The following is a 21,544-nucleotide window of genomic DNA, read 5'->3' on the forward strand; positions in this document are numbered from 1 at the left end:
TTACCCTTAGAAAAGTAGAAATATTTATGAAATCAAGTGATGTGTTATTCCTTATATCATGTCTTTCCATGACATAGGCCTATAGCATTATTTATCTGTTAAGATTTTGAAGAAGTAAACACAATTATAGCCTACTTTAATAGGTCATAATTCATTGTGCCACAATGTCACAGAATGAGTCTCATTAGTATAATTTTAACCGTATAAACTCGATATCTTTTCATAGTTGATGTCATTATTATGCCAAAGGAGAGAAGAAAAGATGCAGCATGTCAATGAGTGAGGCAGGTGCATTTGAGCATCACAGAGCCTCATGAATAGCCGCTAGCCGCTTCCCATTAACCATGCACGGCTCTGAAGCGCGCATAAATAATAGCTGGCACTGCTCATAAAAAAGCGCACCTTGGGGCCTCCCCCCCCCCTCTCTCTCCTCCATTTCTATCTTTTTTTTCCCCTTCTCTTTGTATCTCTCACGGGAATTTACGCTTTTATTTGTTATTTTTTTTCTTACATGGCAGCAGCATTGAGTCTAGAAGACAACTTATTTGTAAGTAGCAGAATAATAAGAACCACATTTTCCTAGCAGCGTGTTTTAGATGATTTTCATAATTCCTTTTCATGACACATCTGAGACTGTGCTCTGTTCTCGTGTCCTGTCTGTCCCGCATTTGTAATCCTGCTCCTTTGCAGAACGAATCCGCTGGACTGGTGCCTTCCTATTGAGACGCAAGAAGCATAGACACAAGCCTGCATCTGAGCGCACAACACCAGCTTCTATCATCAAAACAAACAACACAGAAACGTATGTACAATTTTTTAAATTTTTTTTTTCTAAACACTTTTACATCCGGGGGTTACAAATCGTGGAGAATTTTGCCGAAAAGTTGCATGTGCAGGAATCCTAGTACTCGACCTGGAAAGAAGGTATGGGATACCCGGGCAGAGCAGTGAGCGGATGGAAAGGATGGACGCTCATGGTTTGGGTCGCCGCTGTCAGCTTGGTTTTGGCAGACGGACGGAGAGTGAGACCGCCCAGATGCCCCGTTGGATGTACCTGCACCAAAGATAATGCCCTGTGTGAGAATGTCCGATCCGTGCCTCACACTTTCCCATCCGACGTCGTTTCACTGTAAGTGGTCCTGCATCTGAATAGACTCTTGTTTGTATTGTTCATATGGTGAATTGTCAGGAAATATTATGGGAATAGGCTACTCTGTCTCTGCCTTTCAGTGCACACAGATCTTATCTTTATTATACTTTCAGATAAACTCCCCTTTCGTTATGTTTGTCATCTATTCAGATCTTTTGTCAAGTCTGGATTTAATGAAATCATTGAAGGAAGCTTTGTTCACACGCCGGCCCTGCAACTGCTGTGAGTATCTGTCTGTCTGTCTGTCTGTCTGTCTGTCTGTCCATTTTCAGTGTTTTATCAAATAATGAGGCATGGCACTCCCCAGAGGACGTCTATAGAGGCTGATATGCAGATTTAAAGGGGGGATTCTCTGTAATGGTGTCAGGATTATGCAATAGACCACATGGCTACCAACACTAACAGGAGGGGCTGGGGAGAGATGAGCTATGTGTGTGTTTGCTGGGATGATATATAAAGAGATGGAGATAAATAATGAACATGTTTTTTTTTTTCAAAGATAGCACTTTGAAAAAAGAGGGAAACGGTAAAATCGTAATTACACACATAACTGTGGACTTTATCTTGCCTTTTCTTCGACATATGACATCCATTATTATACATCTTGATAGGACTAGAGTCTATTGGGCAATTTGTTATTGCAAATCCACAAATTAACAGCAAGGTCAGGCTTAACTGTGCTCTCTAATCACACTTGTTTCACTGTATTGCACATAACAGCACACTGTCACCAAGCATTATTTCGTCTCAGCAAAACATTTTCTTGGCGTCGGTACTTCCATATGTTCAGATGACACTTAATCAGTTTGGATGTGCATGAAGGCTTGTGACCAGAAGGAGAGTTAATTTAGCTGGGGAAAACGAATGAGTGGCATTGTCCCCTCTGTCATTATTCACTGCCAAGATGACCTGGAGTATCTTAACCTCCATTAGAGTGCTACTTAGTCAATGGGGCTTCCTTATGGCCAACATTGTGGGGGTAAAATGTCCCTGCCAGTGCTTGGCTGAGCCTGCAGTGACAAGATAGACACAAAAAGTTTCATGACAAAATTAGATTTCCAGCATTTTGACATCTTGGAATTATAAGGTTTTCCTGAATAGCCAAACTCTTCCACTGGATTGACAGTGATTTGAAGTAAAAGCCTATAATGTATTCAATAAAATATAATGAGATGCAGTGAGGCGCAATATATTCCTGTTGGACACTATTCCTACATTACTGGTTTAAAGGGTGTCTCAGAAAGATGTGGGAGGAGGCATCCATTCTTCTCTTTCATTAATTTCATGAAAAAACGTGTAGGAGTGATCTGCCATTTCTCTTTGATTTGTTTCATTCATTCTCTAACCACATACTGTGGGAAGAAATGCTGAATGAGTCTGTGGTCTGTTACAGTAACTCTATCCTACCCTCTGTTTTGGACTTAAGAGTTAGTGATTTTGGTAATAGGCAATCATAAATCACAACTTATATCCCAATACTAATAATTGAGTTTCAAGATACACAGCCAGGAGAGGACAGCACCCCCAAATTTCCTCCCAGATTACCGTTGACGTTTTCATGTTCAACCCAGTTCACCTTTGAGTTATGAAACACAAAAAATATAGGGATTTAGGAGTGCTGTGGGGACTATAATAAAAACTATGATTGCGAATACAGTTTTTTCTAACGTTTTTCTTCACAGATTGTTCACAGCGAATTCATTTGACCTAATTGATGAGGATGCATTCCTGGGTTTACCACATCTTGAATATCTGTAAGTATTTATATCAAATTCATAAATGGTTAATATAAAGTATACATTTGTGTGGTGAAACATCAAAGTACACAAACTGTTCCCCAGTTGCATACTTTCGGTATTGTACTAGTAGGAACTGACTGGCACACACCAATGAACATCAATCAAACACACTTCCATTTTCCAATTTGAAACCTTTACTGCAGTAATCAGCAAAAAAAAAACAATTCCTAAAGATTTTGTATTTGGTTTTAGCTGTTTAGTGTTGAGAAATCCAGAAGTGTCCATCAACACTTCACTCTAAAATTGAGCAATATTGGCATGGTGCCATTTTAAAGACCCCATGCAGGGGTTTTCACTTATGTTGCCTGATTAGGGGAGGACAGCTTACATCTTTATGATTCTTGTTAGTACATAAACTTTGCTTACCTCATGCAATGCTGAGCCTAGTTGAAAACACAAGCTTGGTTGTGTAGGGGACTTTAAAGTATAATTCACATTATTAATATGTAATTAGGACAGAGCTCAGGTTATCGAGACAACCCTTCAGTAACTGCTCTCAACCCTCAAAACTGCCAAGGGAGAAGACATGCAAGAAAGTTCAAGGATTTCGGTTTTTAGTGTCACAATGAATTTGATGTTTTTGTGGGATTGCTTACATAGTGTTAATCCTAATCTATCAAAATGCTAATGAAAAATACTTGTCATTCACAGATTTATTGAAAATAACAAAATTGCATCGATATCCCCATATGCCTTTCGGGGCCTGAAAGCGCTGATACATCTGTAAGTATTTTGGTTCTGTGGAAGCCATGTTGGAAAATGTTATCTTTTTTTTCTTCCTTCTTTCTTACTTTACTTCCTTCGTCCCGTATTCCTCTACGAGGGGGCTTGCCTTACTGTATCTTTTCCTCCTTCCTTACTTCTTCTCCAGATTTTATAAATCATTACGTTATCTTTACCCCAAATCATTAACAAGTCCATTCTCTCTGGGAGAGGTAATAGGATATTAGTAGTCATGGTATTCTAACATAAACTGTGCATGCATTTCCTGTTTCTCACTCTCCGTATCACCTTGTCACTGTCTGAAATGCAAAGGTAGGCAGAAGTGCTGCTGCCAGTGGGGATGTACATGGTTACTGGCTGAAGGTTCAGCTGGATCAGGTTGCTGAAGGGCAGATCTGGATGTCACATTGCCTCAGTGGACCAACAGAGTTGTCCTTCACACATTTTTGGTATAAAAGGATGAATCATTCCGTGGCTTTAACCGTCATTTAGCTTCACTAATGGGATCAGGAGTGTCAGCAGTGCCGCTGTAGACTGCTTTGGGGTCTTTTGTGAGTGTGATGAAGTAATGCATACTGTATCTGTATTTATACTATTTAAGAAAGATAGAATCCCTTGTTAATATGTTTTTGTTAACAACATCTTAATACAGGAAACGGGCAAACAACAGTTCGTATCAGTGTTTTGTAAACACTATTCTATATTACTTCACTGCAATGCTTGCCAAAACTAAAGATATGTGAGAGCATGAGTGACCTGTATGTCAGGACTAAATATAACTGTACTGTAACCTTACACCGTGTGACCTATAATCTGTCTCTAAAGTCTCTTTCACATTTCGAGTGTATGCAATGCAGTGCAGCCAAACATTTGCATACTTGTGTTCCTCATCATTTATAACTTATATGGAATGTACTGTAGAGGAAAGAACTCAGATATGAGAGGTTTATCAGCATTTATTCATGCATGCTTTCGGCAAAAGAACATATAACTCTGATGATAAGACAACGAAGCATGATTAAAACTGCAAATATCGGTGTTAGTTACAACATTAGCAAGAGCAAAAGTAAAAAGGTAACACATTAATAGCCATTTCCCACCATTTATGCTTTACAAGAAGCGTGACTTCACACATTGAAATTCACACTTGAAGAACACTTCCATACGAGGCCTGTCAAGGGTCTGCATTCATTAATGCCTTGTGCACTGATAGATATTAATGACAGTGACCTGTCTGATAGAAGCTGTCTGAGAGCATGCACTGTAATAATCCACATCACGGGAAATGTTGCCTTGACAACTGTTGCAGCAGACGTCACATTAATGAGTGTATAGTCAAAGTCAAGAGAAAGAGAAAATCTCATCCCACCAGTGCTCTGAGAGAGAAAGTAGAGACTACATTCAGACCAAGAATGATTTGAAACTTACAACTGACATTCTGACCTTATTATACAATTTATTCTGCAACTCTGGTATTAAAGTTCTATACCAGGACTTGTTATGCCCTTAGTTAAGTGTAGTGTTAAAGGCAAAGTTGAAACTTTTAGGAAATACCTTTATTTGTTGCCAAGAGTTACTGTAGATGAGAATATCAACACCACTGTCATGTTTGTCACTGTCATGTTATGTTCACTAAGAAGCTACAGTCAGGAAATGGTTAGCTTAGCATAAAGACTGGAAACGGGAGGGAAACAGCTAGGGGAAAGTTTACTAGTTATATCTATATATATATATATATATATTCTGTACAAAAATATGACAAGTTGCAGTTTAAAGGAGGGTTATGCAGTGACTTCCTGGAGGATTGATGTCACCGTGAGGTTGCCAAATAACCAGCTGTGACTCCAGCAGGTCACTGCTCCAGTCCGGCACATAACCCCATGTAAAACCATAACTTGTCATTTTCACACTTTGGTTTTTGTACAACTTAAACAAAAGATATATAACTTGTTAATGTGTGAGCTTCAGAGGTGCTGGTCAGTAACTTTATCTACAGATGCAAACTGTGATTTACTGTTAAAAACTGTCTATGACTCAGAAAGTCTTGCAACCACATGGATAGAGTGCCCTTTTCCTGTTTCATACATTTGTTTTAGAGTAAAGTAAACAAAAGGAATGACGAATAAATGCATTATGAGAGGGCATTTTAAATGTGTCACAGTTAATACATTATTAAAGGGCGCAGGCTGGGGTCCTGCTGGAATCCTGTCCACTCTGCTCCATCCCCATCTGTTTGGAGAGTGCATTCTTGCACAAACTCAAAGCAAAATGGCCTCTCTCTGGAGAATCAACTCTCAAATAAATAATGCAGTGTTCGTGAATTACGCTGACATTTCATTTTATTCACATCTCTTTCTGGTTTGGAGTTCAGTCTTTTGCTCACAAATGTGTCCATAGGGTGCCAGCTTTTGATGGTTGGTTTTAACTGGCTGATATTATCCAGTTGACAGCCTTGGGGAAGGAAATTCCCCTCTATTTTACCACTTAGCCTTTGTGACAGCTAACTCTATGTCCCATTAATATTGTCAGGGCATTGCAATTCCGACTTTCGTTGCTTGATTCATTTCTTTTTAATTAGTTTATTCTACTCTTGCTCAAGTCAATCTGGCTAACAGAATGAATGAAAAGCATATAATACAGTGTAATGTCTATTATGTCTAGAGAGACGGTCTACCTCTAACTCAATCACCATGTGTTTTATTTTTTCTCTTTGTTGATTAGGAGTCTGGCTTACAACAACCTTGAGACATTGCCCAAAGATGTCTTCAAGGGAATGGATGCTTTGACCAAAGTGTGAGTTCAGTCTGTCTTACACACAGGGTGCTTTGTTGAGACATTTAGTAATCAGTTAATTAATCTATTTTCTAATGTATTGATTTACTCTTCATTAATTTCTGTCGATTTACTGTATGTGCGTAAGGTTAAAGTTAATATATAACTAACTCTAAGTTGATTTGTAAAAGAGAATGTTTTTTTGATTGTTATTTATCCTGACAAGTAGGATAGAACTCAAATGTAATATTATTTTTTGGTAGGGGTGGTAAAGGATTAATGGCAGATGTTCCTGTCTTCTTGCTCCCTCCTTTCCTAATCTGTGGGATTTAATACAGTAATAGCATGAGGTCATAGGGCTAAAAAGGAAAAGAGAGGAAATCCCACACTAAACAGAGAATGTAAAAGACAGAAGCTGGGGAAAAAAAGAGGCCCCAGTGAGGCAGAAAAGACGTAAGGAGAAACAGAGTAAAGAAATAAAAGACTGTAGAAGAAGCTATTCTGCTGCAATGGGAAAAGGTAAAGATGTGAAGGAGAGAAGAGGAAAGCTTGGGTTTGTATGCCAGAATGTCAGAGTAAATGGTAAACAAGTCAATTACAGAGAAAAGAATTGGATCCTCGCTTTTTTTCACACGGCCACAATCAGCTTGAATAATGCAGGCTACAGTGTGTGTTTGGATTCCATACCCACATCCAAGGTCAACAGCAATTCAGACTGAGAGTGGGCGACGAGCCGAGGCTACTCAGGAGATAGGACACTTGTTGCTGTGGCTTTCCTGGCTCGAAGCCAAAGTGCAGCCAAGGAGCGGAGAGACAGACAGGGGATTGAAAATAAAATACTTAAAATATCTTGTTATTGTCTTAACAAGCCTGTTAACCGATATCCCATGCAATTTGTACATACGTGTAGGGATCTACGTGGCAACAACCTAATATGTGACTGCAAGCTTAAGTGGTTGGTGGAATGGATGCATCACACTAATGCCACCCTGGACCAGATCTACTGCAGCGGTCCACCCATTTACCAGGGGAAGAAGATCAATGACCTGCTGCCACACTCTTTCGACTGCATCACAGCAGGTATCATCTTCCTTTATCTGCCCCCTGTAATAGAAGCATTGAACTAACATTAGCTTTCTGTTACCAGTTAACTGCTTCGCCCTTTTCACTCTTGTTTCCTTCTTGTTCTTATCAATAATGCTAATGGAGCTGAGAATAAAGCTGAAATGTCATTGCTGTGTTCTTCCTGTTTATGGACGAACGCATCAATATGAATGCATTTTTTTAAAGGTCCGATATTATGCTCACTTTCAGGTTCATATTGTATTTGGGATTTCTACTAGAAAGTGTTTACATCTCTGTCTGGAACGCTCCATTTTAGCGCCTGTCTCTTTAAGACCCCCTCCCGAATGCTCTGACTGGTCAGTTTATCCAGGTTTTCCACATCTGAGCTTTCTGAGTCTCTGCACCATCATTGCAGCCGGGGAATAACTATAACGGAACTGTAGAGGCACTTTCAAGCTATATTTATTATAGTTGTGACATCACAATCGTACGGAAGTCCTGACTGCTCGTTTAAAGGCACAGTTTCTGAATATGGGCTGTGTGCATTTATCTGCCGATTGAGCGTTTTGATACATTCACAGTATTTTTACGGTACCTAGACCTGCTTTATAATAAATAAAAAAAGAAGACATGGAAATCTCACTTTCATATGGGACCTTTAAAGATAAAGGATTGAACTCAGTGTCACGTTATATCTACAGAGTTTGCCTCCTATCAGTCGCTGAAGTTTGAGTCAATTTCGGTGGGGGCCTTCACCTTTGACGAGGATCAGTATGTTGTGTTTGCACAACCGTTTGCTGGGACGTGCAGCTTCCTGGAATGGGACCACGTTGAGATGACCTTCAGGACTTACGACACCATTGAAAGTAAGTCCATAAACAAGTGAAGAGCAGTATTGATGTTATGGGGCAATCCCATGTAAATGTTTCTGCCTCGAATGGCTATGTATTATTGTTAATGGGGGACATAATAAAATAGTATTAATGGTTATCTGTGCATTATTGATAATGTGTCTTCTCTTTTCTTATCCAGGCACCTCCACTGTGGTCTGCAAGCCCATGGTGATTGACAACCACCTTTTTGTCATCGTGGCCCAGTTGTTCGGAGGCTCACACATTTACAAACGCGACCCCTCTGCCAACAAGTTCATCAAGATCCAGGACATAGACATCCTGAAGATTCGCAAACCTAACGACATCGAGACATTCATGATCGACGGAGAGTCTTTTTTTGTCATCGCTGACAGCTCCAAGGTCGGCTACTTTTTTCTTTTCCACTATTCAAAAGTACTTGATTTTATGGCATGTGATTGCATGACATTGTGCAGGTGTTTCTGTTATTGTGTCCAGCCCCTGTTTGGGTACTGCTCCACAATGTCAGCCATTCCTTCACCCTGGTGTCCTTCTCTACAGCATGTCGGTTTGCGTCTGCTCATGCTGATTACCCTGGCGTTGCCAAATGTTAGCATATGCGCTCACATATGTTTGGGGACACTCAGGCGCACGCACGCACGCACGCACGCACGCACACTTTGGCGCCATACTCATACTAAGCACAAGTCTATGTTACAGTAAGTTTTGAATAACTTGATCTGACGTTACTCTCATAGGCCGGCTCCACAACAGTGTACAAATGGAACGGCAATGGCTTCTACTCCCACCAGTCACTCCACCCGTGGTTCCGAGACACGGATGTAGAATATTTGGAGATCTCCAACAAACCCCACCTGATCTTGTCCAGCAGCTCACAGAGGCCCGTTGTCTACCAGTGGAACAGGAGCCAGAAACAGTTTGACCGCAGGACCGACATACCAGAGATGGAGGACGTCTTCTCTGTCAAACACTTCCGGGTCAAAGGTGAGAGCTGTAGCTTGAATAGCAGTGTATGTACACAGCGTTTATTTTGGCACTAAGTAAAAAGACATTGCATACTCTTAAGCAATTTCTAATCATAAAGTATCACAGTATCAGCTTGTGTGAGTTAACTCTGTCCTTGGAGCAGGATACTGCATAATACAGTACTCTACATGCCATTATTGAGTTTATATTGCTAAGCTTAAGATAGTCTGGCGTGTGTCATATAATTTACAGTGGACTTTGATTGAGGGTCAACATTTCCTTTGATGCGGTTAATTCAATAAAAACATTGACGTCATACTTTTAGCTGTGATTTATTGCACTTTAGTTCGTCATTCCTCATAGGCATTTATTTTAAAGGTGGTAACAGGCAGTGTCATCGTCCACTGCCATTAAACCTGCCCATAAATCATTACTGTATAATATTCTTTGTATTTTTTTTCTCTCTGAAGGGACAGCTCATCTATTAGTGACTCTGCTAAGTAGCTATAGATAACAAGTGTAGAAGAAAAGGTTTTTCAGGTCCGATTCTGTGGCTGGTTCAGATGAGTTCTTTTTTTTTTTTTTTGCAAAGCGGAGACAGAAGTTCACACAATGCTGCAGAATTCTTTCTGAACATAATTAGTTTTTGTCTGGCCAGGGTTTTATACAAGTTTACAGAACACAACAGAATAAACAAAAGCTGAGAAGACATTCAACTCACAAGTCTGTCTGAGTAGATTTGCATAGACTCAGTGCTGTCTGCTCCATGTCAAAATGTCATAAAGAACAGCAGGAACTTATCGGTGAACAGGAAAGAGACTATTAGGATGAGACTAAAAACTGTAAGATAATTAGTTTTCTTCTACACAAGCTATACATTCTTTTGAAATGACATTCTTTTGTGAGTTTTTCTATTTCAGATTCTGATTTAGTAGCTGAATGTGTAAACTCAACAGTCCCGTGAATTTTTTTCAAAGGTGAGCTGTTTATATGCTTGACAAGATTCATCGGGGACTCCAAGGTGATGCGCTGGGACGGTGCCATGTTTAAGGAGGTCCAGACATTTCCTTCCCGTGGCTCCATGGTGTTCCAGCCTGTCTCCATCGGCAACTGGCAGTATGCCATCTTGGGCAGCGATTATTCACTGACGCAGGTCTACCAATGGGACACAGAGAGGGGCCAGTTTGTCCCATCTCAGGAGCTGAATATCCAGGCGCCTCGAGCATTTTCTATGGTTTCCATTGACGACCGGGTGTTTCTGCTCGCATCCAGCTTCAAGGGAAAAACTCAGATCTATGAGCACCTTATGATCGATTTGAGTAATTAAAACCCATCGTCTTATTTGGGACAAATTATGTTCACTACCATTTGAATGCTTTCTTCTGTGATTGTGTTGAACATGTCAGTCCTATTAGAATTCACCAGCAAGTCCCAATTTTAAACAAAAGGACGTTTTAAGCAGAAGCTCAAAAAAATATTTCAAATACAGTTCAGACTCTTTAAATTGAGATTAAGTGGTTGACATTTGTTATGATCAACGAGTGTATGTTAAGACCTCTGACACCATTTTCATTACATTGAAACTATATTCTACACAGTGTTTGGCAACCTGCTGCAACTACTTTATTTTGATAATCTCCATGTATTTTCATCTGTTTGGAAATGCCTTATTCTCCATTTGATAAACCTAATTCCACCCAGAGTGCGAACTGACTATCGTTCAGGAAAAAGAAAGCTATAAAATCAGTGCTTTTGTATTTTAATCACCACTGCAGGTGTACTTGCAGTTTTTAGACATACAATATATGTCTCTGCAATTCAACTCTATACAATTTTATTTCTATTATAGGAATTTGATAGGAAAGATATAGGAATGTGGTAGTGCTTGTGACCATGCAATAATAGGAAAACATTCTTGAAAAAAATGAAAAAACTATGGACACATTAGACATTTTTTCTTAATTTAAGTCTTCTTTATTTAACAAAGCATTTCAGGAAAATTCACATCAGAGTAAAATGTCATAAAAGATTAAGAATGTTATAATGTAATTTCAGAATGGAAAGGTTACTGAGATATGTGGACGTTGTATTCAAACAATGTGTCATCTAACTCCTATGTGACAATGTCTGGGTTGTTAGATACCCTGTAGATCTAACACATGTACAAGAATCTTTTTTTAAATTGGAATCTAACCCAAGTTTAATGATACGTTAACAGCAGCACCACTGTAGTTGGAAATGTTAGGTGTATTTTGTTACTATAAGACCTGACTTGAAAATAATACAAGGCAAGCTTCCAACCAAATGCGGGTAAAATTTGGGCTAATTGTTGAAGATTATGTACATTCTTCCAGTGCAATTTGGCAGCTAGTCAACCTATCAGTCTTTTTTTTTTTGCACTGTGAGAAACTGAGAAAAACACCTTTTCTGTACTGTCTACTCTATGACCATCAGTTAAGCAAGACTGCATGCACGATACAGACACTCATAGTGTTGAATCCTGATGAATGACTCGCTAGAAGCGTCCCACTGTGTCACCTAGCCCTCCCTCTTTCACTGCACTCTTGCCCCTTTTCTCCCTCACTGACAAAACCATTGTTGTCTTTACTCCGCAACTAAAAAGCCAACCGCTGTGCAGCACCTGGTACCTGTGCTTTCACACGGTCCTCTTATTCTGACACAAACGAAACTGAATTCTGATAACAATTACTGACTTCACTGATTTGCCAAATATATTGTTTACGTTTTTACAATACTGTGTAAAGTAATTTATATGATATTGCTTTTGTATGTAGAGGGGACCACACAATGTTTGATTTTCCATAGATATAGAATTTAGTCTAGATAAGGATCACCTCCTTAAATGCTGTGTACCATGCTACTTTTGCAAAACAGTGTAGGCTTAGGCTACTTGTGTCAGTCTAATCTAGTTAGGTAAGGACAGAGGATAATAGCTATTCCTTTGTCATCTTGCTTATTGTATTTTATGTACAGTGGTAATAAAATACTAAAATGTTAAATCAGAGATGTAGTTCTTTTATTGTTGTTGTTGATTCACCACAGTATACGTTATGTTTTATTCCTCTTTCAATTTGTGATTCTTCTTGATAGCTAATATTTACAGTTCAGTGCACTGACATCAAGTCTTGCCCTAAAAACAAGTGCCGTCAGTCAGCCAGTGTGTTGTGAGCACCCCACTGTGGTGGTAAATAGAAAAGGTTTAACTGTGGCCTTATAGTGAATCAGCAAAAACATCAGTTACTTTCAGCAGATACACTGATGCCCCAAGCAAACTCTTTTTTGGGAGGAGGGGGGGAATATAGCTCATTATTATGACTCAAATTTATGATTTTTAGTTAAATGTCCTGCAAATTCATTATTTTGCATTAAAAGTCCCAATTTTCACCTACACATTATGAGCCACACACCTTTAATAGTATTGTAGGCTACGTTAGTAGGCTACAATACGTATTAAAGCTGTTTTATGCATGTTTTTCATAAAGACGGGTGTAAGATGAGTTTTGGTTGGTTCAAATCTCCACTGCCTCCCTCTGCTATGGGCGTAAACGTTAGGTAATCTCATAGTTGTCCAGCAGAGTTGTTGGTTTGGGTTAGGTTCAGTTCTGCCCCCCTGTGGGTAAAGTAACCTTAGTATCCTGCCACCAAGGTTAGTCATTAACTCACTCAGGGCACCGAAGAAAGCGGACAGCATTCTGTCCGAGGCATGCTGCCGCCCAGCCGTCACATCTTACCATGGGCGACTGTAACCACAGTACACACGAGCGGGCTTTGTCCATAGAGGACGGCGTTAGTGTAGTGTTTCACAAAGTTGACAGCCATGATGACACAAACAGCGGCGACGAGAGTGGCGATGATGAACGAACAGCAGCGACGATTCACTTGCAAAGTAACTGCCATGATGTGTCCTGTGATTACGATGGTGATGCTGAGGGAGCGAGAGGAAGCGACAATTCTCTGGAAGGCAGCGAGAAGAAAACACTATGCCCGCCGGCGTTTTGCGTCAGAAGCAGGCTGGCATCCCGAGACGGAAGCGCACTTGAAGGTAGAAGAGAGCACGCACTTAACGCAATTAGCTGGTTTTGTTTGACGGTCATCTAAGTGTTACGTGTCTCCATCTTCCCACCACACGTTAGTGAATTTAGTTTCTGATGGGAAGAAAATGCACAAATACAGTGTTAAGCAGCCAGCTGAGAACCAATGGCTTCCTGCGTAGCCTTTACGTTATACAACCGTGTAACGTCATGTATAACCAGGGCTGATATCACGTGGCGGCTAATAGCCAGTCACTTCATAAATTTTTTTTTTTAAACTATTTCTTTTTCTTTAGGGATGACACAAATTACGTAATTTCATCATATGCTTTACGTCACAGTAGTCTGCCTCAATATAATGTGAGTTATATACAAGATATAATTTTTATTATGGTCGTTTATTATTTCAGAATAAACGGACAACGAATATCCTTAATTTACGTGCTATGCCTAATAATAACTATAATATTATGCACATTTGCTGTAAGCCACCCTAACATTTGCATCATCCTTAAGACGCATTTTTATTCTCTGACTTTCAATTGTGTTTCAACTTGTTTCTATGTAAATCTTCTTATAGGCTATTTCCACCACATCTAGGTATATATGCACATCTTTGTGTGTTTTATGCTGGTGCAAATATGTTTTTTGTCTTTGTGAAGCACTTTGGTGAAAGCTTATTTGTTTTTAAAGTGCTATATAAATGAAATAAACTTGAAACTTAAAGAGATGACTTACACAGTACTAGGGCCACCATACGGCTTTTACCATATCACATTTGAAAAGAAAAATACCTTGTTTCCCATCCCTATGGAGACAATGGTGATCTGAATATATTTTGCTCACACTGTAGTTTCATAAGTAAGTGCCTATCCAAAAAAAAAGGTGTTATAGTATAGCAGGTTTTTTTTCCTGTGTAACTTGAAATGAGGAAGAACGATGATTTGGCTTTCTTTGGAAGTTTACAAGGAAGTGAGAAATGCACCCAATGCCCCTGGATGTCCATTTCCCTTTGTGTACCTTTTGTAGGACTACCTGGTGATAAATGACACACATCTTACATCTGAGTAAGGTATAAGTATTCTCACGCCAAAAGATAGTATTTTAGACAGTAATTATTTGGACAGTAAGTCATTATATTGTTTACAGACGTTCAGTGAAGTGATCATATATTATGATATAATGTATTACAAAATTCTATTGATTTCAAGCTACTTGTAATAAAAAAATGAATGTTATACTAATGCAGTAAGCACTGTAATAATCTTCCTGCCTGTGTCTACTAGGCATAATAGTGGAACTAAGAATAAACAAATATAGATGTCTTTGGTGCAAAGTTAAGAAAACAAATACCGTATATGATAATAAAACCGTAAGTAGCCTACACAGTGTGGACAAATACAAAGAAAGACGTCTGAGTGACCTCAGGTTGGAATGTAATCTCCATAAGCATATCAGTTTATTGTTCCACAGGCAGGGTTTGTAAACACTACACCGCTGTCTTTTGCAGATCTTTTGTCTGTGTTTTTTTTTTTTTTCAACTGAATTTTGTATCCAGGCCACATGGAGTTCATATTTTCAACTTCACTGCTCCATCGTGCCATTACTGTATCAACATAAGAACAACATAATAAGCAATATTTTTTTAAATGAAATGTGGAACAGTGATACCCATTTAGGCCCCCTTTCTCTCTCCCTCTCCCCTTATACATATCTGCTCCCCCACCTTAACTCCCTGTTCTTTGACTCGCTCCTTTTTTTTCTAATTTTTTCAGACTCAGAGAAACCAAACAGCTGTCCAGGTCTTGGTTTGTTCTATGCTTTCCTGTCCACAGTTTTCTTCTCCACCATTGCACTCTTGGTGAAAACCATCGAGGGGGTCCACGCCATTGAGATCAGCGCCATACGCTGCTTCTTCCAGATGCTCTTTACTATGCCCTTACTCATCTACCACAAGTAAGCAAACATTTAGATTCCCACGGTTAGACAGTAAAACGTTAATCCCAGGTGTAAGATTTACACTTGCATTTACTCCCAAACAGTCTTTATTTCAAACCACCAATTTACATGTTGGGATTATCTTAAGTGCTTAAGCTCAGCAGCGAGGTAATGCATGTATCTGCCAGCAATTTTCTAGGGGGATTCCTACATTTGTGTTCATGCCTCTTAGGCATCATACAATCACTGCTCAACACATGAAGTTGTATGCTTTTAATATACTAATCAACCTTTCTATCTATAAGTGTACTGATCAATAATAGCATATTGTAACTTATGTGCAGTGAAATGAAATACTTTAAATAAACCACTTAAAAAATGAAATACTGTGCAAGGTATGATTTTAAGTTGTAATATTGCATGTTTTAAAGATGGTGTCCAGTATTATCTCCCAGGCTCCTTTGCACCAGAGGTGATCTGAATATATTTTGATCACACTCTAGTTTCATAAGTAAGTGCCTATCAACAAAAAAGGTGTTATAGTATAGCAGGTTTTTTTTTCCTGTGTAACTTGAAATGAGGAAGAACGATTATTTGGATTTCTTTGGAAGTTTACAAGGAAGTGAGAAATGCACACAATGCCCCTGGATGTCCATTTCCCTTTGTGTACCTTTTGTAGGACTACCTGGTGATAAATGACACACATCTTGACTGAGTAAGGTATAAGTATTCTCACACCAAAAGATAGTATTTTAGACGGTAATTATTTGGACAGTAATTCATTATATTGTTTACAGACGTTCAGTGAAGTGATCATATATTATGATATAATGTATTACAAAATTCTATTGATTTCAAGCTACTTGTAATAAAAAAAATGAATGTTATACTAATGCAGTAAGCACTGTAATAATCTTCCTGCCTGTGTCTACTAGGCATAATAGTGGAATAAAAAAATAGATGTCTTTGGCTTGGTGCAAAGTTAAGAAAACAAATACCGTATATGATAATAAAACCACTAATCTTAGTAGTGTGTATATATATATATATATAAACTATTATGTCACTGTATACAATAATGTGCCCTCCAGCAAACTAAATAAAAAAACACGAGTAATTGAAAGTTTATGACGGGAAAGAAGATAGAGTCTAACAATCATTAATTTTACTCTCTGTCCATTTATTCCACTTGCTTATTATGAGTTGCTTCTTTGCATGGATGGATAGAAAACCAGTTCACTTTAGAATCACATTGTGACCCCAAGAACCAAAGATAAATAATTCCCAAAGAATGCCACTAGTACTTCTATTCATTCATTTACCTATTCATTCATTCATTCATTCATTCATCCATCTATCCATCCATCCATATGCCATCTACATAACTAACTCTCCTTCTCCAATCCGTTCGTCTGTCCATCCATCACTGTCCTTTCCACATTACTTACCCATCTGTCTATCCAGCCATCCAGTCATTTGTCATCTCTCCGCTCACAAAAAATTCCAAAAATCTGTTTATTACTTCCTCTGTCGGTCAGTCTCATCATCCATCCATCCAGTCATTCATTCATCCATCATCTTCATATCTCTGTTCCTCCAGGACAGGTTTCCTTGGTCCCAGAGACAAACGCATATATTTGGTGCTTCGGGGTTTCATTGGCTCCAATGCCATGATCCTGCTCTTCTATGCTGTTCAGCAGATGCCGCTAGCCGACGCCACAGTCATCATGTTCAGGTAGGAACTTAATTAATTGTGGATTTGTGGAATTTTTTACTAATACTACAAATAGATTCTATCTTCCCTCAATTGTATGCCTGTCACCTTTTTCTGCCTCTCGTTCTTTCCTACTTTATAACATTTTCCATACTCCTTACATGATTATCTCTCCCTCTCGTATCTCTCAGTAATTCATTCAAGATCTGGAATACCTCATCTCTCATCTTCCCTGTATGGTTTATTTATTTAAATGTACCCATACATGTATTACTTTTCCCACATGTTCTCACCTCTATCAATCTCTCGCTCTCGTATTCTCTCTCTTTCAGTAATCCAGTCTTTACCTCCCTGCTGGCCTGGATCTTCCTGAAGGAGAGATGTACAATCTGGGACTGTATCTTCACTGTTTTTACCATCACTGGAGTCCTCCTCATCGCCCGACCGCCATTTCTCTTCGGCGACCATCGGCGTGGCATTGAGGGCAACTATGCTAACCACATTAAGGGGACTATTGCTGCCTTTGCAGGTGATACGATTAATAATGAACACTGTTTCATACAGCACTTGTATAGCAGTGATGTTTGTTTGACCATAATAAGTAGGTAGAATCATTCAGGAAGAAGTATGATGTTGGCAATTCTGTTCAGACTCCTTGCCCATCTGTCAGTCAGGATTACCATGGCAACTAGCTATGTCCCCCGCATCAGCACATCAGCTGAGAGGTACAGTCTTTTCAATTAGTCATGGTTATACTCGGAGGGGTCTCCTGTCGGTCGTGGTGACATTTTCCAACTAGCAGGAATCGCTAATTTAGCAACAAACTCATGATCCTTCACCGGCTTCCAACCCGCAAACAACTATTTTCTTTTGTGCTTACCAAGTGTCTCAAAATGGGTCCCAAATGAAGATCGACCAATGATTTAGGAACTTCACTTTGTTACTAAGTTTTCTTTTACTTAGTGTACTAAGTGTACTTAGGGACTACTACAGTCCTAAGTAACTTCTTTACAGCACACTGCAACTGATGATTAATCTCACAATCCTGCGTGAATAACCCGCCTTTCACACGCAATGCGCAAGTGCAACATTTCACAGAGAAAGGCTGTTATTTCAAATAGAGCGCCATCTGTGATCTCTTCAGCAGCTGCGCCACGGCAGAGTTCATTGCCCTGATTTTCCATGTTTTCTAAGTGCAACTAAGTTGAACTTTGGCCCCCAAAATAGGATAGAGAAAAATGGAGCAGTTCTTTTTATAATCTAAATTCCTAGTTGAGTGCTTGAGTAAAAACATCTCAGGCATGGCAGAACATATCAGAGAAATAGGCAATCCAGGAGTGAAGAAACTCAAATGAACAAGTTTAAGTTAATTAACTCAAATATTTCAGGTATGGAGCCATGAAGCAGTGAATTTGAAAGTATATGTTATTTGTCCTTTAAGTTTAATATAATCTTTGTTATTGTTTTATTAACTTTAATTACTCTTCTAGTGGCTGTATTCATTCAGTCTCTTATTTTTTTTAATCATAGGAGCTATTGGGGCTGCTTTTACTTTTGTTGTCCTTCGTAAGATGGGGAAGAGCGTCCATTACTACCTCTCTGTCTGGTACTACGCTGTCATCGGTTTCATTGAGTGCATCATCACAGTATCCGTCCTGGGGGAGTGGAAAATCCCATACTGTGGCCGTGATCGCTGGCTGCTGATGCTGATTGCTGTCCTGGGTATCGCAGGCCAGAGCTTCCTTACAAAGGCTCTCCAGATTGAGAAGGCTGGACCTGTGGCTCTGATGAGGACTATCGATGTGGTGCTGGCGTTCATCTTCCAATTCATTTTCCTCAACCGTGCACCGACCATGTGGAGCCTCGGAGGGGCGCTGTGCGTCGTGGCGAGCACTAGTGGAGTAGCACTCCAGAAGTGGTACAGCAGCTCTCGCAAGAGCTGAGATGGAGAAGCAACATAGAATACTTTGGTATTACTATCTTTTTTTCCCCCTAATGTTCTTGATTCTGTAGTTTACTTGTTACTCTTGCGTAAACCTGTGAGAAGGTTTAACCTCATTAGAGAGTTAAAAATGTGTACAACATAAATGGGACTGAAAGTTTAATTTCATCATAATAAATAAGTTTTATGAAGGATATCCTCAGTCCCATTTTACGTTTGCTTTAACCTGAATACAATAGCCAGAGAGGTTTATTGCATTGGGACCATCCATACTGTGTTACATAACTTGGCAATAATATTATACTGAAAAATAGTATACTCCATATTTCATTTTTATTGTGGTATGCACTAGGCACTATCAAATGAGTATCTGCAAAAAATGCTCAATATATTTGTGGTGCTGACAATGCAGCTAGGATCACTCTGTCAATAAAAACAAGGAAATGTAATGCAAACCAAATAAGCTGTATTAGCACTTAGATACATGTTTATTAGAAAAACTTCACAGATATTTGAGTCAACAAAAAAAATAAAAAAGATGAAAATAAAATCCCAAATTTGGTTACAATTTTAAACTCGAAACAGCTGTACAATTTACTCAGGGATCTCTTGCCGAGCTGCTTATGATGCCCAAATGTGAATTACACCTGAATCCAATCCATGAAGAATTTATTCCTTCGTGATTTTTGATTTTATTTTGCTTCTGTCATCCCTATCCCATCTAATATAGTTTATAAGATTATAAAATAATATCCAATATTATCCAATCCATAGTGACTCATTTCTTAACAAAATCTTTGAAGTGCCTTAAGTAGGGACTTTTAACCTCCAGCTTCCCTTAGTGGAGCTGCTCAGTAACCTGCAATCACACCTGGCCAGCTCCCAGGTGTGATGTGAATATGAAGTAGGGTGCTTCTGGAAAAAAAGTCAACCCATTAACTAATGTTTTTTTTTTTTTTTCAAAGATAAGGCCTAACAGCATTGTTTTATTTAACTGAAGGCTGCACACATTTCTTCATCTCAGGAGGAGTCAGCTCTTATCATATTGGCTAGCATTTCCTGTCATCTTAAAGCATTAAATTAGTGCTCTCAACAGTCTCAAAATATATTTTTATTCCACGATGCTCAAAGAGCGGTGTTGTTTGCACTTTGTCTTTGCTATAGAGTAGAAAAAGTGACAGTAACCGGCTGCCACTGTAATTCAACAAATAAAGTGAGCATCCAAACAGCTGCACACACGGGTTGCTAGATGATAACTTCCTCTTCCTAGAGAGGAAAGATGAGAGATGAAACTAAATCAAAACAGTGCAGGTTGTTCAATTTAAACATACCCTGCATCCCTCAGTTGAATAGTCGCAACAGTCCCACTTTGTCACTAAACTAAAAAGCTGATGCTGAGCCATCTTTGTTTTTGTGATTGCCTCGGTGAATCTGTGATTCTTGTGCCAGGTAGAGGATGTCTGTAGTCACCTCATGATCATCCATAAGTAGGTTAGATGTACCGTACCTGGCTGAGAAATAAGACAACTAAGCTCTTGAGCTCATAATATAATTATTATAATTAATTATAATAATTATTAGAGCAAAAAGATATTGTGCTAAAAAGCAATATTGGGTCTTGTCTTTCCACTAAAAGGTTGTGGTACACAAGACCACTGTGCCCAGCTGCATAGTCTAATGTGACTCTTCCTATGACAGTAATGTATGTTTGTTTCGTTAATTCTCTACTTTAAGAAGTCACACACAGATTCCAAGAGGAATGTTTCATTTAAAGGTGCCGTAGGTAGGATTGTGAAGATCCAGGACTTAGCCAAAGAATTTGAACATCGACAACTTCTCAGTCCCTCCCCCCCTTTCTGCTAAAGCCCAAAACGGTCTCCTAAGCCCCTCCCCCCACGAGGGAGAATGAATTTGTGTGCCTGAGCAGTGATTGACACACTGTTAGACACCCCCCCCCCGGCCCTGATTGGTGAATCTGAACAGGGAGCTGTGGATTTTTGCAAATCGCACTACAGGCTGTAGGTGGTGCCAGAAGAGCCAGATTTTATTTTTAAATTACCTGCTTCATGTAGTTCTCCTGGAACATAGGGTCAGTTTCAGCAAATATGACAGAAAGTTAGTTTTATAAGTCTTATCTACTGCACCTTTAAGTTAATTTAGCTTTACAATGGTCCTATAGGGGGTGGCACAGTGTGATATCTGAGACCTTTCCATGCTGGAGAAAGCAATCTCCCATTAGAGCTTATTTGATTTTTTTATTCCCATTTAATTTGCTGTGGTTATTATGATTAGAACTGGTATGGTATTTAATTACCAATACCAGTTATTAATAAATAAATAAAAAATAAATAAAAAGCATTCATACAATTCTGATCCTACCCGTTAGTTGTAAGGAGAATATAGTTAGATGATTAATGTGGGTTCAAGCCCTGGGAAATAATTCATCTTTCAACTGATGAACAGTAACATCAAAGTGTGAAATAGAATAAAATCGGCCTATCACATGTGATCCCAGTATCATACTTTATTTAAAGGCACTGTGACATTTTTT

The 21,544-nt window shown here is 39.1% G+C and overlaps 2 protein-coding genes across 3 annotated transcripts; both read left to right on the forward strand.

Moving 5' to 3' along the window:
- The first annotated feature begins 467 nt into the window (after positions 1 to 467).
- Positions 468 to 12,338, forward strand: lgi1b (leucine-rich, glioma inactivated 1b). 2 transcript variants are annotated; one of them, XM_028567171.1, is made up of 12 exons: positions 468 to 547; positions 691 to 802; positions 885 to 1,129; positions 1,301 to 1,372; positions 2,833 to 2,904; positions 3,601 to 3,672; positions 6,394 to 6,465; positions 7,355 to 7,524; positions 8,211 to 8,375; positions 8,542 to 8,762; positions 9,119 to 9,365; positions 10,325 to 12,338. In XM_028567171.1, exons 3-12 carry the CDS (start codon positions 927 to 929, stop codon positions 10,672 to 10,674), a joined length of 1,644 nt encoding a protein of 547 aa, XP_028422972.1. In that variant the 5' UTR covers positions 468 to 547; positions 691 to 802; positions 885 to 926; the 3' UTR covers positions 10,675 to 12,338. The 2 variants fall into 2 exon arrangements, with proteins under 2 accessions (XP_028422972.1, XP_028422973.1); XM_028567172.1 differs by having other exon boundaries at positions 897 to 1,129.
- A 560-nt stretch (positions 12,339 to 12,898) lies between these two features.
- slc35g1 (solute carrier family 35 member G1) lies at positions 12,899 to 20,828 on the forward strand. The gene is made up of 5 exons (XM_028567840.1): positions 12,899 to 13,410; positions 15,175 to 15,355; positions 16,938 to 17,072; positions 17,384 to 17,580; positions 18,582 to 20,828. The coding sequence occupies exons 1-5, from the start codon at positions 13,101 to 13,103 to the stop codon at positions 18,992 to 18,994; spliced, it is 1,236 nt and encodes a 411-aa protein (XP_028423641.1). The 5' UTR covers positions 12,899 to 13,100; the 3' UTR covers positions 18,995 to 20,828.
- Positions 20,829 to 21,544: the final 716 nt, after the last annotated feature.

The sequence above is a fragment of the Perca flavescens genome, chromosome 21 (genome assembly GCF_004354835.1).
Source record: "Perca flavescens isolate YP-PL-M2 chromosome 21, PFLA_1.0, whole genome shotgun sequence".
NCBI lineage: Eukaryota > Metazoa > Chordata > Actinopteri > Perciformes > Percidae > Perca > Perca flavescens.